The sequence below is a fragment of the Neolamprologus multifasciatus genome, chromosome 8 (assembly GCF_963576455.1).
Source record: "Neolamprologus multifasciatus chromosome 8, fNeoMul1.2, whole genome shotgun sequence".
In the NCBI taxonomy this organism is placed as follows: Eukaryota; Metazoa; Chordata; class Actinopteri; order Cichliformes; family Cichlidae; genus Neolamprologus; species Neolamprologus multifasciatus.
The window spans coordinates 377,186-397,033 of record NC_140446.1 but is presented as its reverse complement, the minus strand read 5'-3'; the positions used below and the strand labels follow the sequence as shown (position 1 = coordinate 397,033).

Sequence of the window (19,848 nt, the reverse complement as noted above, 5' to 3'; positions counted from 1 at the left end):
TGCTAACATTAAAACCAACCACTGAAGGATTTGTACATCTTTAATACTTTCTGGGTATTACAGAGCGTTATTGTAGTTAACTGAACTGAAAGTGAGCTGAACAAATATTCTAGTTGACACAAACACTAAATTTCATGTAAGTGCCTGTTTTAAACTTATTACCACTGATTAGATTGGCATTGTGACCCATACAGCTCACTGATATTGCTGATGTGTATCTGCTGTAGTGCGAGGCACTATGTAGTAGTGATGTGCGGATCGATACTGATATATCGATTCCTCCGATACCAATCATTTATGTTCTAGAATCGATTCTCACATTAAAATATCGATATTTTAGTAATTTAGGGTACATTTGTAGTTTATCATTAACAGGAACTGTCAGGCGTTGTGTGGAGGCGAGGAAGAAGGAACCCAAACGCAGGACTCACAGGTAGGTGAAGACTGGTGAAGGTTTATTATAAGGAGTGGATGAACAGAGGGTGAACGGACACTGACTGGCTGGATCACTGAATGGCTGACTGAACTAAGAGAACACACGGGAAGGACAACATCACACGAACATCAATGACACGACCAAGAACTGGTGAAACCGAGGAACTTAAATACACAGGTTGAATGACGACAATGATTGGAAACAGGTGAGTACAGAGCTGAGCATAATCTGACTAATGACACGAGAGACAAGCTGACATGGGGAAAAAAAAGGAAGTGAAAACATTGATGTGGCAAAACTGAAAACACTGGGTCACCGACCCAGGAACCCTGACAGGAACACAGTGGAAAGAAACTATAACATTCGGATTGTCTACATTCGAAGGAACTACTTCCTCTTCCGCCTTTCATAGTCATGTGCGAAATACGGCTGTATAAATGTCTCGCAGCCCCTTGGCGTGCGCACTCACAATGGCTGAGCGTGATTGTGCGGACGTATTTTACCTCCACAAACACCTGAGACGTGGTTTGCGATACATGTGGCAAAAAAGTGAGGTGTTGCTGCAACATCACTGACCTTGTCAAACACCTCAAAATAAATGTCAAGAGATTTATTCTAAAGACACATCTTCAGCTAAGAATCTAAAGGTAGAAACACACAGACGCTGCAGTTTTTACTTGCAAGGGCGATCACAGAACGCTCACACCAGAGTGGGGGCCCTGTGATGTGCGCTCTGTCTCCTGCACCTGCCTTTATTTATATACAAAAGTAATACAACAGTGAATACGTCTATTCATTAACAGAGGAATGTTAGTATGTAGGGAGTGAAGATAAAAGTGGTTCAGGTGTATGTGTGTGTGTGTGTGTTATTCTGAAGGACGTGGCCCCTCTTCTTGAAGATAAGAGCTTCCAGCTCTCCTCTTCCTGGCAGGAGTGAAATGATAACAGCTTGCTCAGCTATTATCACTGTGAGAAAGAATTTATAAAGCACGTCTTGATTCCAACAACAGTAATAAAAGGGTCATCATGCAGTATTCTATAATATGCAAATTTATATCACTAAAAGATTATACTGACTACTAAGTACAATTTTATATTGACAGTAAATCATATCACAGAATATGACGAGGGTATGTTGAGGCGAACTAAAGAGGAGGACAGGGACAGGTGCTGCTAGGGCGAGACAGACGTCTCTCACGGAGTCCTTTAGTGCTGCAGGCAGGCAACGTGTTCAAATAGCGCAACTTCAGATTTTTTATTTCTGTATGATGAACTCTGCATTATTAAGTGATAAGAACAAGTAATCTGATGTCCTGTAATCATTATGACGCTATAATTTGAGATACAACAAATAAAATAAGTTTTTGTACAGTAAGTACAGTAAGTATCGGTATCGGATCATTATCGTCGATACCACCCTGGATATTACTTGGTATCAGATCGGAAAGGAAATCAGTGGTATCGCACATCACTACTATGTAGCAGAGACGTGTGGTTACTCATCAATAAGATGTCGTTTCGCTGTCGCAGTTCTGACTACCTGTAACCTTCCTCATAGTCGCTGCGTTTATGCTATCCAGGTAGAGTCGCACAAAGAGAGAAAGCTTCTGTGAAGCAGAGGTTGGCGACGTTGTCCCAACATCTTGCAGAGTGAGCAAACTACATTAACGCCAGCAAATCCCTCTCTGAGCAGGTCGCGCAGAGTTGGAAAGTCAAAGATACGCTGCGTAAAAACGACTTCTTACCGATGAGCAAACAGGGTTCCACTACGTTGGCGCTACCTTCAGCCACACAGCACATATATTTCAGTGATACGTCGCTGCACCGTGCTGGATGAAGCACAATTTACTGACATTCCTCTGAAGTCGAGGGACGGAGCGTGCTGTCTGGATTTATGGCTTTATTATAAACCTGAAACTGGGCTGAAACATATTTTGGGTAACTGTAAACTTAATATCGCCGCCACACATCACTCACTAATATCACCCACCGCACTCAAACAATAACTGAAACTAAAAAGAACAAAACCTTTTCAAAACAAAAACAATAAAACTGGAAACTAAAATTTCTAAATAAAATAAAAATCATAAACTTCAGCGTCCTTGTTTTTTTGTTGTTGGCATGAATGAGCCTCCGTACACCAGCCCACTGTCTGACCTTCATCACTTCAAAGTGTTTAAACAAGCTTCGTGACGTCACGGCTCCACGCGGTGCCTCCCCCTGACGTCACGTGGAGTCTTTAGGAGACTGGCGCCGGTCAGTGGCTCAGAGACGGTGTGCGCGCGTGTATCAGCATGAGGAGCGCGAGGACGCTGCGGCAGGTCCAGGTGGCCGTGACGGTGCAGCGGAGCCTTCATCACCAGCATCCTCCTGCGCGCTCCGCGGGGATCGTCGGAGCTCCTTTCTCCAAGGGACAGGTGAGAGCGCGAGGACAGGCTCCGCGTGCACTTGTGCGCGTGTAATCCTCCAGCTTCTTCTTCTCTGTCCGCTGCAGTCCCGAGGGGGCGTGGAGGACGGACCGGAGCGGATCCGAGCCGCGGGCCTGCAGAGGCGGCTGCAGGAGCTGGGTGAGCACGGCAGCGGGTCCGGTGACGTCACCGGGAGACTCCAACAGCTGATGACGTTTATTTTTGTGCTTTCATACAGAATCACCTTCATGCAGCAGCAAATGTAATGACAGCAGGTAAAACTGACCGGAAGTTAACATTTGAATGATGAACCCCCTGTGAGCATCACCGTGGTTACCACTGTGCCTCACAGCAACAAGGGCCGTGGAGCACGTCCACAGACATGCTGTGAGTGGGGACAGATCAGCTCCCACTCACAGCTGTGTCTCTGTGCCCCGCCTCTCAGCCTGAGGCAGCTGAGATGGACTCCACAGGTGTTCTCACCTGTTCACACATCAGGAAGCTCCTCCTGCAGCTGTTAAAAATCATCACCAGAGTGGCAGTGTGCCTCTGCAGCATCTGGACAGATGTTTCTGCTGTCAGGGCTTTTTCCCGGGATAAGAAAGGCTGACGTTAAGTGGAGCGCAGCCGGCCCAGTTAGTTATCTGTGTTGGTCGCTCAGAAACTTCCTGAGTTTCTCCGTTTCATCAGTTAATGTTCATCCAGAGCCGAGTAATCAGTGATGAGCAGATCCAGAAGACTCTTCTGGGCACAAATGTTTGATTAATACATGAGCGCGGTCTGCACCAGGGTATTTTAACCCTGTCCATCAAAGAGACAGAATGAAGCTTTAAAATGTTTCTGCTGATTATTGAGAGCAGTCACTGATTTCCTCCTACACAGAGGATCAGATCATCCTCCTGTGGCCAACAAATTAAACACGGTCCATAAAGTACAACAGCTCAAAAAATCAAAATGACACAAGATCCCGAACAAACAGAGACGATAAAAATAAAATAAAGAAGCTCAGATAGTCAAAATAAAATAGAATAAAAGTAGAAAACAAATCGTGTATCTTGTCTTTATGATGGGTTTAATCAACTACAAAGTTTACAGTTAGATTCAAACAGCTGTGCAGCTCAGTAACAGCGACAGTTTCTGATTTTTAATACTCAGAAACCATCGAATCGTCAAACTGGAGGCGGAGCACGCCGGCGTTTCCATTTTCAACAATTCCTCTGAATGAATCTGTGACGTCGGTAAAACATCAACCTTCAGCACAGTTTGAATCCAGGAAAGGTGCTCAGAGCTGACCTTCAAATTCAGACATAAAGTGTTTAAAGTCTGATTCACGTAACGCTCCGTTTAAAAAGCTCTGTAAAAATCAGAGTTTGGTGATTTTTCCTTCAGCTGATTGTGAGTACGCAGGTAACAGGTTCACTGATACAGTGAGTTCAGGGAGTGTAACGTCCTCAGAGGAGGTCACTGTGCACACGCTCAGTTTCATTACTGGAAAAGCGCTGACCTTTATCCATGAACAGCAAACAGTAAGTGTTTACAGGTCCACACGGGTCAGTGAACGCCTCATTACACTGCCATGTTCTTCCCTGAACGTCTCGCTGTTAATGTTCACACAGAGAGCATGCTGGGAAACGCCTCAGCTTGGATGTTGGACAGTCAGTACGAGGAAACCTGCAATGATCGTGTGTGTGCGCAGGCTGTGCAGTGAAGGATTATGGGAACCTGACGTTCGAGGACATGTCCCGCGACGAGCCCCTGGGCTTGCTGAAGAGCGTGAGGGCGGTGGGTGCCGCCAACCAGAAGCTGTCACAGGCGGTGCGAGCGGTGAAGGAGGACGGGCACATGGCGGTGGTGCTGGGCGGAGACCACAGGTCAGTCCACACAGGAACAGGAAGTCAGGACGTAGGTTCCAGGTGTCGGCTCTCCATCGACTCACTTCCTGTTTGTGTTTTCCGTCCTCAGCCTGGCGATCGGTTCCATCCACGGGCACTCTGCGGCGGTTGGGGAGCTGAGCGTCGTGTGGGTGGATGCTCACGCCGACATCAACACGCCGCTGACCACGTACACGGGGAACATCCACGGGCAGCCGGTGTTCTACCTGCTCCACGAGCTGCGCTCAAAGGTGATCTCAGCGACAGAGATCAGCATCACGCCGTCACACAGAATCACTAACCCCTCCCCTTCCTCACCAGGTTCCCGTCTTACCGAACTTCTCCTGGCTGAAGCCGTGTGTGTCCGCCGCCGACGTGGTCTTCATCGGGCTGAGAGACGTGGATCCAGCAGAGCAGTGAGTGCACCTGAGTCCATGCAGAGACTCACCTATTTCTGACGCCCCTCTGACCAATCAGCTCGAAGCATTTTGGAGATGATTGAAATGAAATCTCAATAAAAATTCAAAGAAGCAAAAAGCTCTGAAAGGTCAGCGACCTCGCTCTGGTCTGAGGGTCACCAGAAGTTTATTACCTGCGTGTACCTGAGTGTCCCCGCCGGCAGGCTCTAATCCTGAGGTCTTCTCCTCCTCAGCTACATCCTGAAGATGCTGGGGGTGAAGACCTTCTCCATGAGTGAGGTGGATCAGCTCGGCGTGGCCCGCGTCATGGAGGAAATGTGCGATTACCTGTCCGCCAGGTGATGCCTGCATGAAGCCATCAAGGTGTGATAGTCTGAGCGAATGTTAAAGATGCTTTGTGTCCTTGAACAGAGGGAAGAAACCGATTCACCTCAGCTATGACATCGATGCCATCGACCCCTCCGTTGCCCCAGCAACCGGGACGCCTGTAGTTGGAGGACTCACCTACAGAGAGGGCGTCTACATCACAGAGCACCTGTGTCAGACAGGTACGAGTCAGAAACTCAGGGGAAAACAAACCCTGCTCTTCACAGTAGAAACGTGTTTACTGTAAGCAGCCACATTAGCTGCTTACAGTAAACACAACAGCTGTCGCTTGGTGTTGGCTCTCGCTGCGGTATCACTTCCTGTTCCTGTTCCAACGCACACTGGTTTAGCCAATCGGTGTATATTCACAGTATTCACTCACTCTGTCTTTGGGGATTAGGGCTGACAGCTGTCCCGTTTTAGTGTCTCTTATTTGACAGTTAAAAAGTTGGCAACCCTATCCTGGTGTTCAGTGATGACGTGTGAACAGTGCTTCTGGGTCCAAACTCTGTGTTTATTAAGGCTGTTGTGTGTTTCACATGTTTTAACAGTTTGTATCTTGTTCTATTTAATCTGAACAAACCCCTAAAAAGTCAGTTATCACTGTCGGCCTCTCTGGGTTGTTATTACCGCCTTTCAGCAGCACATTTTAAAGCTCAGTCGTTAAACCCTTACGATGTAACTCCAGCAGCAGTATATTAATGACTAACCTCGTATTGTGGATGGATTATCTCAGTTGTTCTCCTGACTGAAGTTTGGTCCGTTTACAGCATCCTGCCATGCTCTAATTTGTCTCTAACCATCAGGAACCTTCACGTTAACTTTTATCGAGTGGAAAAAGTTAGCGTTCATCCTCCAGCTTCACTGTTTATGCTAACATAGCTGTGTCGCTTCTCTCCTCCTGCTACCCCCCCAAAAACCCATCTCCACAGAGACTGTGTCAGCTCCCAAACAGACAAAAAACAAATTAAAAACCAGCAACAAACAACTTAAACATAAACACAAAGAAAAAACAATACAGTATCCACACCTGAACCAAAGAGTAAAACAGTGAAATGTGGATTATTAAATATTAGGTCTCTCTCCTCCAAGTCTCTGTTAGTACATGACTTAATAATTGATCAACAGATCGATTTCCTCTGCCTTACAGAAACCTGGTTGCAGCAGGATGATTATGTTAGTTTAAATGAATCAACACCCCCGAGTCATTCTAACTACCAGAAACCTCGAAGCACAGGCCGAGGGGGAGGTGTGGCAGCAATTTTTCACACCAGCCTATTAATCAACCAAAGACCCAGACAGACTTTTAATTCATTTGAAAGCCTGATGCTTAGCCTCGACCACCCCAGCTGTGACTATTTGTCACTGGTTGAAGAAAATAAGAACCCCAGGTCAGTCAGAGCTCTGTTGAGCCAACCATCCCTTTAACATTAACTAGTAATGACTTCATGAAAACAAACAACTTTTTAATCATTAGACAAAAACAGACACATACCACACAGGCCTTCAAGCTGGCTGTAGTTAAACCTTTACTCAAAAAGCATCTCTAGACCCAGCAGTCTTAGCTAATTATAGTCCAATCTCCAACCTTCCTTTCATATCAAACGTCCTTGAAAGAGTAGTTGTCAAACAGCTAACAGATTATCTGCAGAGGAATGGTTTATTTGAAGAGTTTCAGTCAGGTTTCAGAGCTCATCACAGCACAGAAACAGCTTTAGTGAAATCCTCCAGCTTCACTGTTTATGCTAACATAGCTGTGTCGCTTCTCTCCTCCTGCTACCCCCCCAAAAACCCATCTCCACAGAGACTGTGTCAGCTCCCAAACAGACAAAAAACAAATTAAAAACCAGCAACAAACAACTTAAACATAAACACAAAGAAAAAACAATACAGTATCCACACCTGAACCAAAGAGTAAAACAGTGAAATGTGGATTATTAAATATTAGGTCTCTCTCCTCCAAGTCTCTGTTAGTACATGACTTAATAATTGATCAACAGATCGATTTCCTCTGCCTTACAGAAACCTGGTTGCAGCAGGATGATTATGTTAGTTTAAATGAATCAACACCCCCGAGTCATTCTAACTACCAGAAACCTCGAAGCACAGGCCGAGGGGGAGGTGTGGCAGCAATTTTTCACACCAGCCTATTAATCAACCAAAGACCCAGACAGACTTTTAATTCATTTGAAAGCCTGATGCTTAGCCTCGACCACCCCAGCTGTGACTATTTGTCACTGGTTGAAGAAAATAAGAACCCCAGGTCAGTCAGAGCTCTGTTGAGCCAACCATCCCTTTAACATTAACTAGTAATGACTTCATGAAAACAAACAACTTTTTAATCATTAGACAAAAACAGACACATACCACACAGGCCTTCAAGCTGGCTGTAGTTAAACCTTTACTCAAAAAGCATCTCTAGACCCAGCAGTCTTAGCTAATTATAGTCCAATCTCCAACCTTCCTTTCATATCAAACGTCCTTGAAAGAGTAGTTGTCAAACAGCTAACAGATCATCTGCAGAGGAATGGTTTATTTGAAGAGTTTCAGTCAGGTTTCAGAGCTCATCACAGCACAGAAACAGCTTTAGTGAAGGTTACAAATGATCTTCTTATGGCCTCTGACAGTGGACTCATCTCTGTGCTTGTCCTGCTAGACCTCAGTGCAGCGTTCGATACTGTCGACCATAATATCCTATTAGAGCGATTAGAACATGCTGTAGGTATTACAGGTACTGTGCTGCAGTGGTTTGTATCATATCTATCTAATAGACTCCAGTTTGTGCATGTAAATGGAGAGTCCTCTTCACACACTGAGGTTAATTATGGAGTTCCACAGGGTTCAGTGCTAGGACCAATTCTGTTTACATTATACATGCTTCCCTTAGGCAGCATCATTAGAAAACATAGCATACATTTACACTGCTATGCAGATGACACCCAGCTCTATCTGTCCATGAAGCCAGATAACACACACCAATGAGTTAAACTGCAGGAATGTCTTAAAGACCTAAAGACCTGGATGGTCTACAGACGCAGCCTTTGGGGAGTGACTGCAGCACCCGACCAGCCGAAGAACTTTTAAAGTCCTCACTCACGTTAAAGTCTTTATGCACCTATAAAACGATCAGAGGAACTGTGTGGTTACATGATGCTGAAGCTTCCGGTCAGTGACGCTGCCTCATTTTCAAACTGAATTAACTCCAAAATCCACAATATGAACACCAGCTCATTACCCCCACGTGCCACACTTGTCCTCACATAACCAGGAAGTTACCACAAATGTGCTCTTTGTCTCTCTGCAGGTCTGCTGTCGGCGGTGGACCTGGTGGAGGTGAACCCTCTGAGGGGCCAGACTGAGGAGGACGTCCGCTCCACCGTCAGCACCGCCATCGATCTGCTGCTCGGCTGCTTCGGACGCGTCCGCGAGGGAAATCACCTGCCAGATTACCGCCTCCCCGAGCCTTAACGCAGGCCTCTCTGACCGTGCCGCACGACACCAGCCCAAAGGGCCAATCTGAGTTCTCCCTGCAAAACTACAATCCCACAATTCCTGCTGTTTTCTGCCTTGAACCAAAGATGACGTCTTCCTGTGGGTGGGGTAGTCCATCGCTGATCAGCTGATCGATCGTTTTGTTTTTGATTATTAAATTTATACGTTTGAAGAGTGTTTGTTTCTTTTTTTTTTTTAAACACGATAAATGGTCGCCATCTTTAAAACGCAGCAGCATGCTGCTGAGGCAACGCTGCCGCCAGAGAATAACGACAGACGCCATTTTCTTACTTCTCCTGGGTTGCAGCAGCATTTTATTCTGATAAGAAACGTGTCTTACATCAGGTCACTGCACAGGACATCATCCAACACACAACAGACACACACAAACAGGAGTGAGGGTTGTCACGGAAACGGCGTGGAGCAGAAATTAGTAACTGTGCTCAGATATAAGCTAACAGGGTTAAAGAGGAGGCGGCGTGCTTGGCTTATCTGGAGTTTGACCTGCAGCATCTGAATGACCTAACGGTAAAACCTCCTCGAACGCTCACTCTATTGGTGGAAACGGGGGTGTAACCATGACGATGGGTGGACAGCGCAGAAAAATCCACTTGGACTGAATTTGTAGATCAAAGAGTCTCAGATGTTCTGCTTTTCAGAATAAAAGCATGGCAGCTGAAGCGTGGAAGTTTCCAAAATAAAACCCACTTTGTCACGGCTGAGGTGACATGAATCAGATCAGGAGCTCGCGACACGTTTCAGACTTCAAAAAGAAACAGGAAACAGAAAAAAAACGTGCAAACATTTAAAACTTTTAAAAGAGGAATTTTTAAAACGCAGATGAAAAACAGTGCAGAGGCGTTCACACGAATCCTGTCAGAAATCAATAAATACGCAGCTCAGTTTCAGCTATGATTGTCTCACAGAACCACACGATCGATCGTCGGTTCAGATTCGATCGGTTCTTGCTTCTGGTTGATTCCCGTGATGACGAGAGTAATCTGATTCCTCGCCGTCTTTGTAACAGTCGTGAAGGTCAGGGAGTGACACGGGTGACGGAGCGTTTCTCGGTCTGTAGTGTCTGACTCATCGGAAGAACAAAGAACGCTGAAACGGATGGGCGTCGGTTTAGAGTTCAGAGCTCGTGTTAGCGACCTCGGGCCAAACTCCATTCAAAATTTGTCACATTTAGCGCTCCTTCGTTCCACTCACTGGTTTAATCGGCAGAACCGTCGATGGAAAAGAATTAAATCAATCAGATTTTCTGCTTTTAAGTCAAAGCTCACGAGATTTCAAACATTCTGGATCCAAAAACCCCCAAAAAACTTTATTCGTCTTTAAACAAACCTCTCGTGCAGCGTTCTTTGTTCTCGAGAAGTTTTAGCTCTCAGGCTGAACACCTGGACAGGTACGGACGTCTGAACGTCAGCGTGATTCTCGTTAAAGGAGAAACAAGTCAAACACACACACACACACACACACACGCTGTAGAGAAAAATAAGCGTGTTGGATCACATGTGCAGTCACACTCTGCGCCTGCAGGCAGGAAGCAGAGGAGGAAGGTCGGTCGTCAGTCGGTCTCGTTGAGGCTGCAGCGCCGCCTGAACTCCTGCCCTCGCTCGTGGATCCATTTGTTCGATACTGCAGGAAGAAAGAGTTTCATCAGAGCCTCGACAAACGCCACGAGTCTGAGCAGCGTGAAGGTTTCTCCGTCTTTACTCGTTTCGGTTTCTCATCAAAGCTTTTCATGAAGCTCAGTCAAGTTTGTTTCATCTGAAACCATCAAACACCAAAAATCCCTCCAGCAGTAACGTGAACTGCTGCAAACACACCCAGAAAACATCAAATATTCACCAATCAACACAAACATTTAAAAATAAATCAACTCGAAGTTTTTAATGACCCAAAATAGTTTTATATAACTGACAGGAAGTTTGGATTTATTCAAAATTGGCGATTTCTTCTTTTATTTTACTTATTTTTAGAAAATAATTTTTAAAAGAAATTTTTTTTTGTCAATCATCACCAGGCGTGAAAATCTGAAAGTATTTTTACTTTATGATGATTTTGTGTGTATTTATTTTTTTACTGTGCACGTGTGTGAATATGGCGCGATGACCTCACCCCACTTGTTTCCCAGCAGCACGGGGCAGGCGGCGTGTCGGGTCCGATAGTCTCCTTCTCCGCTTGGATACAGGTTGTACCAGAACACCGCCGTCCCCTGGAGAAACACGGTCACATGACGTGTCACATGACAGCGCATCAGATTACTGAGAAGCAGCACCCTCGTCTCCCCGCCTGTTTCTCAGTTTGGTTTGTTAAACACAGACTTGTTTCTGTGATGACGATGATGATGATGATGATGATGATGAAGAAAGTGAGTAGTTGAACCTTTTTGGGTTTCACAGCAGCTCCGATGTCAGTGAAGACGGTGGCGCCCCCTGCCTGCACGTCGGTCATCTGCAGCGGGAAGGAGGAGAGCGTGAGCGGCAGCAACACACACGCACACACACACACACACACAAACAGCAGCACTGACGTAAAGCAGCCACGTGGCGATCCGGTTCCCCGTGCCCAGCTCCTCGAACGCGTCCGGCTCGTCTTTCTGAAACAGGAAGTGCACGGCGGTCAGAGAAATTCATTCACTCATTTTAAAAAACTGAACTTTGTTAAAAGTTACAAATAAATAAATCTACAATACAAATACACAGATCTATTTCTTTAGTTGTTTTTAATGGAATGTGTCCAACATGGATCCATATCTGTTATTAATTGATCGTTTTCCGTCTTTCAGTAGAAATAAATGCTGACAGAAACAGATTCTCGTGTATCTGGTTTTATTTACCCGTCCGAAGTCGAAGTGCGGCTCGTACTGTCCCCCCAGGCCGTAGTTAGCCACCTGCATCAAACACAGCGCTTAAAAAACATCAGAGGCGCCAGACGGTTAGCGGCGTTTGGACTCAGGTGAGGCGTTACCTGCAGGTCCTCGGCCGTCTTCACATTCAGCCCCGTGACGTCCTCGATCAGCTGGTTGATCTTGTCCACCACAGGATGCTCGTACGCTCCGAGCCAGGCGCTGAGAGGACAGAGAAGACACAGAGTCACCGCCGAGGTCACGAAAACGGCACAAACCGGCGCACGGCGAGGAGACGGAAACGAGGAGGGCGGGGAAACGACAGACAGTTTCTAAAGCAGCTCCTCTATGAAAAAAAAACGACATTTACAGAGCTTCACCGCTGACGTTTGTGTCGTTACAGCCAGCTGAACATTAGAAAAGCATGAAGGAGGAGACTCCGCCCCCGAGACGGTGGTGACCACAGGCTGTAAATAAAGATGGATGCCCCAAAAACATTTATATCATGACTTCAATAAAAGCTGAAGTGAAGTCACAAATTTACTGCGGAGGAAAAAAACTCGCACGCTCACTGATGGATCCAGGAGTTCAAACGCGGCTTTACACGTGCGGCGTCCATCGTTACGAACAGCCTGTGCTCCGCCCGGGCCTGAAGCGAGTGGCGTCCAGCTCTTACCTCTTGGAGACTCGGTAATGGGCCGTGGTCAGTTTGCCTGTGTGAGGGTCATGCACCGTGGCACGTCTGAGCTACTCCCAATTAGGTTAATGCAGAGAGACAGAGAGAGGACAGAGAGAGGACGGAGAGGACAGAGAGAGGACAGAGAGAGGACAGAGAGAGACAGAGAGACAGAGAGAGACAGAGAGAGGACGGAGAGAGACAGAGAGAGATAGAGAGAGGACAGAGAGAGACAGAGAGAGGACGGAGAGAGACAGACAGAGAGAGGACAGAGAGAGACAGAGAGAGACAGAGAGAGACAGAGAGAGGACGGAGAGAGACAGAGAGAGACAGAGAGAGACAGAGAGAGGACGGAGAGAGACAGACAGAGAGAGGACAGAGAGAGACAGAGAGAGGACAGAGAGAGGACAGAGAGAGACAGAGAGAGACAGAGAGAGGACGGAGAGAGACAGAGAGAGACAGAGAGAGGACGGAGAGAGACAGAGAGAGACAGAGAGAGACAGAGAGAGATAGAGAGAGGACGGAGAGAGACAGAGAGAGACAGAGAGAGACAGAGAGAGGACGGAGAGAGACAGACAGAGAGAGGACAGAGAGAGACAGAGAGAGGACAGAGAGAGACAGAGAGAGGACAGAGAGAGACAGAGAGAGACAGAGAGAGGACGGAGAGAGACAGAGAGAGACAGAGAGAGACGGAGAGAGACAGACAGAGAGAGGACAGAGAGAGACAGAGAGAGGACAGAGAGAGACAGAGAGAGACAGAGAGAGGACGGAGAGAGACAGAGAGAGACAGAGAGAGATAGAGAGAGATAGAGAGAGGACAGAGAGAGACAGAGAGAGGACGGAGAGAGACAGAGAGAGACAGAGAGAGGACAGAGAGAGACAGAGAGAGATAGAGAGAGAGACAGAGAGAGACAGAGAGGACAGAGAGAGACAGAGAGAGGACGGAGAGAGACAGAGAGAGATAGAGAGAGATAGAGAGAGGACAGAGAGAGACAGAGAGAGGACGGAGAGAGACAGAGAGAGACAGAGAGAGGACAGAGAGAGACAGAGAGAGACAGAGAGAGGACAGAGAGAGACAGAGAGAGGACGGAGAGAGAGGACAGACAGAGAGAGACAGAGAGAGATAGAGAGAGGACAGACAGAGAGAGACAGAGAGAGACAGAGAGAGGACGGAGAGAGACAGAGAGAGATAGAGAGAGGACAGACAGAGAGAGACAGAGAGAGACAGAGAGAGGACAGAGAGAGGGCAGAGAGAGGGCAGAGAGAGGGCAGAGAGAGATAGGACAGAGAGAGGACAGAGAGAGACAGAGAGAGGGCAGAGAGAGGGCAGAGAGAGACAGAGAGAGGACAGAGAGAGGACAGAGAGAGACAGAGAGAGGGCAGAGAGAGGACAGAGAGAGACAGAGAGAGATAGAGAGAGGACAGAGAGAGACAGAGAGAGGACAGGGAGGACAGAGAGAGGGCAGAGAGAGGACAGAGAGAGGGCAGAGAGAGGACAGAGAGAGACAGAGAAAGACAGAGAGAGACAGAGAGAGGACAGAGAGGACAGAGAGAGGACAGAGAAAGACAGAGAGAGGACAGAGAGATATAGAGAGAGGACGGAGAGAGACAGAGAAAGACAGAGAGAGGACAGAGAGAGATAGAGAGAGGACGGAGAGAGACAGAGGACAGAGAGAGGACAGAGAGAGGACAGAGAGATATAGAGAGAGGACGGAGAGAGACAGAGGACAGAGAGAGATATAGAGAGAGGACGGAGAGAGGACAGAGAGAGGACAGAGAGAGACAGAGGACAGAGAGAGATATAGAGAGAGGACGGAGAGAGACAGAGGACAGAGAGAGATATAGAGAGAGGACGGAGAGAGGACAGAGAGGACGGAGAGAGACAGAGGACAGAGAGAGGACAGAGAGAGGACAGAGAGAGGACGGAGAGAGACAGAGAGAGACAGAGAGACAGAGAGAGACAGAGAGAGGACAGAGAGAGGACAGAGAGAGACAGAGAGAGGACAGAGAGACAAAGAGAGGACAGAGAGAGGACAGAGAGAGGACAGAGAGAGACAGAGAGGGACAGAGAGAGGACAGAGAGAGGACAGAGAGGACAGAGAGAGGACAGAGAGAGGACAGAGAGACAAAGAGAGGACAGAGAGAGGACAGAGAGAGGACAAAGAGAGGACAGAGAGAGGACGGAGAGAGACAGAGAGAGACAGAGAGACAGAGAGAGGACAGAGAGAGGACAGAGAGAGACAGAGAGAGGACAGAGAGAGGACAGAGAGACAAAGAGAGGACAGAGAGAGGATGGAGAGACAGAGAGAGGACAGTCACTATCCACACGCTGCAGTCACGGAGGCAGCACGAGCTTCAAACGCCACATAAGGCCACTTCATTAGGTACACGTGAAGTTAAAGAGCGCCAACCCAGAGTGAACAAGGTGTACCTAATGAAGAGGACATGGAGTGCACGTGGTCAACCTTCAGGATGTTTGACAAGCTGCTTTAGCTCCTCCCACCTTCAGACAACTTTCCTCTGATTGGCTGGCCCTCACAAACAGAAGGTTATGGGATCGATATTCTGCCATAATTGAAACTGAAAATAATCTCAACCTCAAGTTGATGTTTTACTTATGAAGTAACTACACCAGCGTCATACAGAAAACACGCAGTAATACTGCAGTACCTGCAGTAGTTTTACAGTAACTACTTTAGAAAGTATTTCTGTGAAGCTGACGCACTGACAGGTCAGCATACTGTCTGACTTCAGAACTTTATTTGAAAGGTTTGCAGACTCTTGTTATTTTACATAACAATGTGCAGGTAACAGTGAGAAGCACAGGTATGAGACACGAATCCTCCTGCTGCCTCCACGAAAACGTTAAAGCGACATCGAGAGTCTTAAATGTTCGACTTCCTGTCCCCGAATGAGCAAAGGAAACAAGCAGAGGCTCGAATCCCAGCGAGAGCAGAGCCTGAAAGCAGACGCAGTAACTGTTCCTTCAGCGTTACAGGACCTTCTGATATCTACTCTGGTCTTTTACACCTGCCCAGGTGGGACTGATTGAGCTGATGACAGTTACAGAGTCTGTCTCTCTGTGCTGCAGCGCCCCCTGGTGGGAGGACAGAGGTAAAGCCAGCTGTTTTACTAGATTTTATAAAACTGAAGTCTTTTATGTTTCAGATTGTTGTGGAGCGTCAGCTGTGACAGTTGGAGGCTGTAAGTCTGTAATAATAATCCAGATTCTTCTTTCTGTGACGTTTAAATTCCACTTTGGAGGAAGGAACATTTTATTTATTCGTTTGTTTGAAGCGACTCGTTGCCTTTTCTGCTCTCACCGGGACGGCCGCCATCACAGAGGGGGGAGGACAGGGTGGTGTTGGGGGCAGAGAGGTGAGGTCCACCCCGCGGACGCCGCCTCCTGCCCCGGCAGCTCTTACCTCTTACTGATGCGGTAGTGGGCCGTCTCCAGCACGCCGGTGACGGGGTTAGAGATGGTGGCTCGACGGAGCTGTGGAGCCAATCGGCCGACAGTTACAGGCAGACACAGAGCGACGCCCGAAGCACCGACTAACGCCGACCGACACCGACGGAGGAGCCGCACCACACAGCCGCACAATGGACGACCTCATGATCCTCTCCACCCACCGCGCGCCCGTCACCTGTCACCGTTCTTCATCGCTCACTGACGAGGCTCAAACTACAGTTTTTTCAGTTTTAGACGTTTGATCCTGATTTTGTGGGCGTGTATCCAGAGGTAGGGGCGGGGCATAGATTATGATTGACAGCACCCGTGTTGCGGGGTTACAAGTTAAAAATGAGCATTTTGGTCAAAGACAGCCGCCGCTCGCTGACGGGCGCCGCCGGCCAACAGGAAGCAGTTTGTGATGATGGATGTTTGAAAGCTGCACTGAGGTGTGGACAGGGATTCTTTCTAATCGCAATATAATTATTTCATTTCTCTACAGAGCTCATCGCGGCTTAACGACAGCCAATCAGATAACAGCATTCACTGTTGCCGAGGTAAATTTGTGCATCCACACGACAGAAACATTGACCTGAGTTTCTGCTCGCGCTGCTCTTCTTCACTGTAAACCGTGAACAACAACACGACCGATCGCGGTTACCGAGCAGCAAGCAGACGTAACCGCGACGACATTCAGCCACAAAAACTGACAGTTTAGAGTCGCGGCGACACATCAGGCATGTTTTCATCATGACTCTTGTCCAGTTTTAACTGATTAGTTAAAACTCGATTACTCGATTAGTTTTCCGACACTTTTCACCCGGCGAGTTTCTTCCTCGAGGTCATGTCCTCCCCATCCTCTGATAAGCTCCGCCTACTGGACGAGGGAAGTAATCATAAACATGTTTTCATAAAAACTGCAATATACAGCCACTTAACGGGGAGCGATATTTCTGAATACTGATATTTAGCCCCGCCCCTTGCGTTGGTAATAATGGCGTCCGACCTCGGATACGCTCCGCAGCAGCGCGTGAGTTAAAGGCGCTCGGACTCACCCTGGGCTTGGCCAGCTCTTTCACCTTCTCCAAGTCTTTCTCCGGCACGATGTCGTGGTAGCGCACGATGTGCGGGCTGTCCCACTCGTCCTCCTGCTTCACCGGGCCAATCACGTACCGCGGGTGCCGGTTGTTGTCATAGTAGCGGCAGTAGAGGCGGCTCTGCCTGCGGGGAGTCTGACAGGAAGCAGAGGTTGAAGTGACGCCGATAAACGACTGTCAGAGGTGCGCTTGTTTCGCTCGCCTCACCAGCTTGATGCCTTGGCCGCGACACAGCTGCTCGTACTTCTTCCTCTCAGTCAGGTAGTCGTCTTTGCTCTCCCTCCTCTGCCTCACCTTGCTGTCCTCCTCCTTCTCCTCCACCTTCTCCACCTTCTTCTGTTTGGCCAGCTGGTACTCAAAGTATTTCAGGTTCCCGTTGGCTCGCTGGTGCGTCGGATCTAACGGGCAGGAAAACAACGAGATAAACAAATCTGCACATTTGTCTGAAGATGTGAGAATAAACTCAGCTTTGCTCCTTTTTCTAACTCTTTAAAACGACAGCAGCACATCTGACTGAACTAAAGCGCCGTCTGCAGGTACGAACCCAGGTCCAGCAGCCTCCTGGTGAACTCCAGCGCTCTCTCCAGCTCCCCCTGCTGGTACACGGAGTAGCTCAGGTAGTCGAGGACGGTGACGGCGTCCACGGCGTGGGACTTCTCGCCCTGGTCCAGCTGCCTCAGGGCCTGAGCCATCCACAGCTCGGTGTGGTAGTAATCCGCCTCCGAGTACGCCACCTTCCCGAGGTCGTAGCAGTCGTCCACGGTCAGAGTGCTCCAGGCGGAGGAGGTGGAGGAGGAGCCTGAGGAGGCGAGAGAGAGCAGGAGCATTTACACTCATGTTCCTGTTATTGAAGCGTGAGCTGCACGGTTGAATTTGACTTTCAGACACACGACGAGAGCTCAGAAACATTTGTTCTCCTCCTGAGCGCCGTCTGAACTCGGACCGCCCGCTCTGTCCTGTGAGGCAGAGCAGGTCCTGGTTCACACACCTGGGAGCTCGCCGGTGGAGATGGCGTTGGTGTCCAGCTGGTAGGTGTCCTGCAGTCTCATCAGAGCTTTGGCAGCGCCGGTCTGGTCGTCGTCGTTGGGGAAGTACTGCCTCTGGATGGTGAGGTTGGAGATGAACACTGAAACACCACAGAAGAAGAAGGAGGACAATGAAAACGATTCTGTCCTAACGTCCAGCAGCTGAATGATCGGATTTCTGCGTCGCACCATCGGACACATCCGTGAGCACCAGGCTCTCCAGCTCCGCCCACTCCGTGTTCAGCCTCTTCATCAGCTTGAAGGCGTTCACCGGGTGACCCAGGAAGCCTTCGGGGTCCTGAGTGGCAGCTGCCGAGAGGACGTCCAGTTTGTCTGCCCACCTGAACACACACGGCATGCTTACACACCTGCACAGGTGAGAGTGTGTCGCAGATCATGACAGCAAAGTAAACCTAGGAGGCGGAGTGTTTAACGGCGAGCAGCGACACTCACTTTTTGATCTGCTCCAGTTTGCTCTCCTCCGCTCGGATGTAGTCCTTCAGCGAGGTGACCAGGTCCTTCTCCGTGAACAGCAGGTCCGTCATGTGACCTGCGAAAAAGAAACCACCGCTCACACACGCTCAGCAGGACCTCCACGCTACGATACAGAGCGGCTAAACTCACCGATGGAGGTGAAGAAGTCGTGAGCTGAGCAGGAAGTGAAGACGAGGAAGTGGATTAACCACCACCCACAGAGCGCCATCGTACCTGCACACACGGGCAGAAACCAGGCGTCAGTGCTGACATCACACCAACGCCATGTTGAAGCGTTACAGGTACTGATACTGAAGTCAGAGCGCTCAGCACACAAAAACATCAAGACACGCCCACACGCTCGCTCCGTCTCCCGTCACAGGTTGAAGCAGCGACGTGTCTGAAACGTGGCGTCGGTGCTGCTGAGGGGGAAGCCGTCATCCTGTGAGTTACACTGAAGCGGAGCCAGGAGAGGACAAAGAGGAGTGCTGAGCTCGAGCTGAAGAGCATGAAACACCAGAGCTGTGACCACACACACACACACACTCTGGCCCAGTGACAGGAAGTCCCAAACAGCAGACAGCCAAGAAACCAGACGCCACTTCCTGTGACTGGACGCTTCTGCTTAAAGAGCTCCATCTGCGCCTCTCAACAGGTCAAAGTTCACCTGCAGGGCACTGCAGCTGGGGGCCAAAGGTCACCAGGAAGTCTCTGGAAGACGAGGGTGAGACCCTGAACGAGGCAGAAGCAGCTTTGCATGATTCAGACTCACAGTCAGCCTTCTTTGACCGAGTCTCAGCTCGCTGAACACCTGACACACCTGCAGCGGTGCAGCTTTGTGACGTCACACAGGTCCCAGAGTGGAGAAGGCTGTGGTAAACTGAGTGTTTGGAGCAGCTATGAGACAGTACGTGACCGGAAGTGAGACCGGTCACGTCACTTTTACGACCACACAAACCCACCGAAGCCCCCTTTACTGTGACTCACCTGTGCTGGGCTCACCTGTGCGCAGTCTCGCTGGCAGCCTGTCTCTGTTCAGCTCAGAGTAAAGAGTCTGAACCGTAGAAGTTTCTGGATAACCGGAACTGTCGCCTCTGTCAGCTTCCGGTGAGGACCGGAGGGTTTCTGCTCTCACCGAGTTTGTGTCCGAGAACAGCTTCAGCTTCAGGCGCAGCCTCGTCTCAGCGATCCTCACAGCCAGGCTGGCAACACAAACCTCCTCCTCTTCCTCTGACGACGGCGCCGCGGCTCCGCCCCGCCCCCTGCTGGACTGGAGGCG

The 19,848-nt window shown here is 48.8% G+C and overlaps 2 protein-coding genes across 6 annotated transcripts; one reads left to right on the top strand and one right to left on the bottom strand.

Moving 5' to 3' along the window:
* The first annotated feature begins 2,692 nt into the window (after window positions 1-2,692).
* arg1 (arginase 1) lies at window positions 2,693-9,164 on the top strand. The gene is made up of 8 exons (XM_085171134.1): window positions 2,693-2,853; window positions 2,931-3,003; window positions 4,541-4,715; window positions 4,807-4,966; window positions 5,037-5,131; window positions 5,368-5,472; window positions 5,546-5,682; window positions 8,805-9,164. Exons 1-8 carry the CDS (start codon window positions 2,731-2,733, stop codon window positions 8,966-8,968), a joined length of 1,032 nt encoding a protein of 343 aa, XP_085027260.1. The 5' UTR covers window positions 2,693-2,730; the 3' UTR covers window positions 8,969-9,164.
* A 110-nt stretch (window positions 9,165-9,274) lies between these two features.
* On the bottom strand, window positions 9,275-19,798 carry LOC146512022 (prolyl 4-hydroxylase subunit alpha-1-like). 5 transcript variants are annotated; one of them, XM_085171128.1, is made up of 15 exons: window positions 19,557-19,798; window positions 18,720-18,803; window positions 18,549-18,645; window positions 18,285-18,463; window positions 18,059-18,196; window positions 17,615-17,869; window positions 17,278-17,468; window positions 17,029-17,205; window positions 15,948-16,018; window positions 11,969-12,068; window positions 11,838-11,891; window positions 11,532-11,597; window positions 11,384-11,452; window positions 11,117-11,213; window positions 9,275-10,633 (listed from the first exon to the last, which is right to left on the bottom strand). In XM_085171128.1, the coding sequence occupies exons 2-15, from the start codon at window positions 18,796-18,798 to the stop codon at window positions 10,563-10,565; spliced, it is 1,644 nt and encodes a 547-aa protein (XP_085027254.1). In that variant the 5' UTR covers window positions 18,799-18,803; window positions 19,557-19,798; the 3' UTR covers window positions 9,275-10,562. The 5 variants fall into 5 exon arrangements, with proteins under 5 accessions (XP_085027254.1, XP_085027251.1, XP_085027250.1 ...); XM_085171125.1 differs by having other exon boundaries at window positions 19,572-19,697; XM_085171124.1 differs by lacking the exon at window positions 15,948-16,018 and adding an exon at window positions 12,523-12,593 and having other exon boundaries at window positions 19,557-19,691.
* Between the last annotated feature and the right edge of the window lie 50 nt (window positions 19,799-19,848).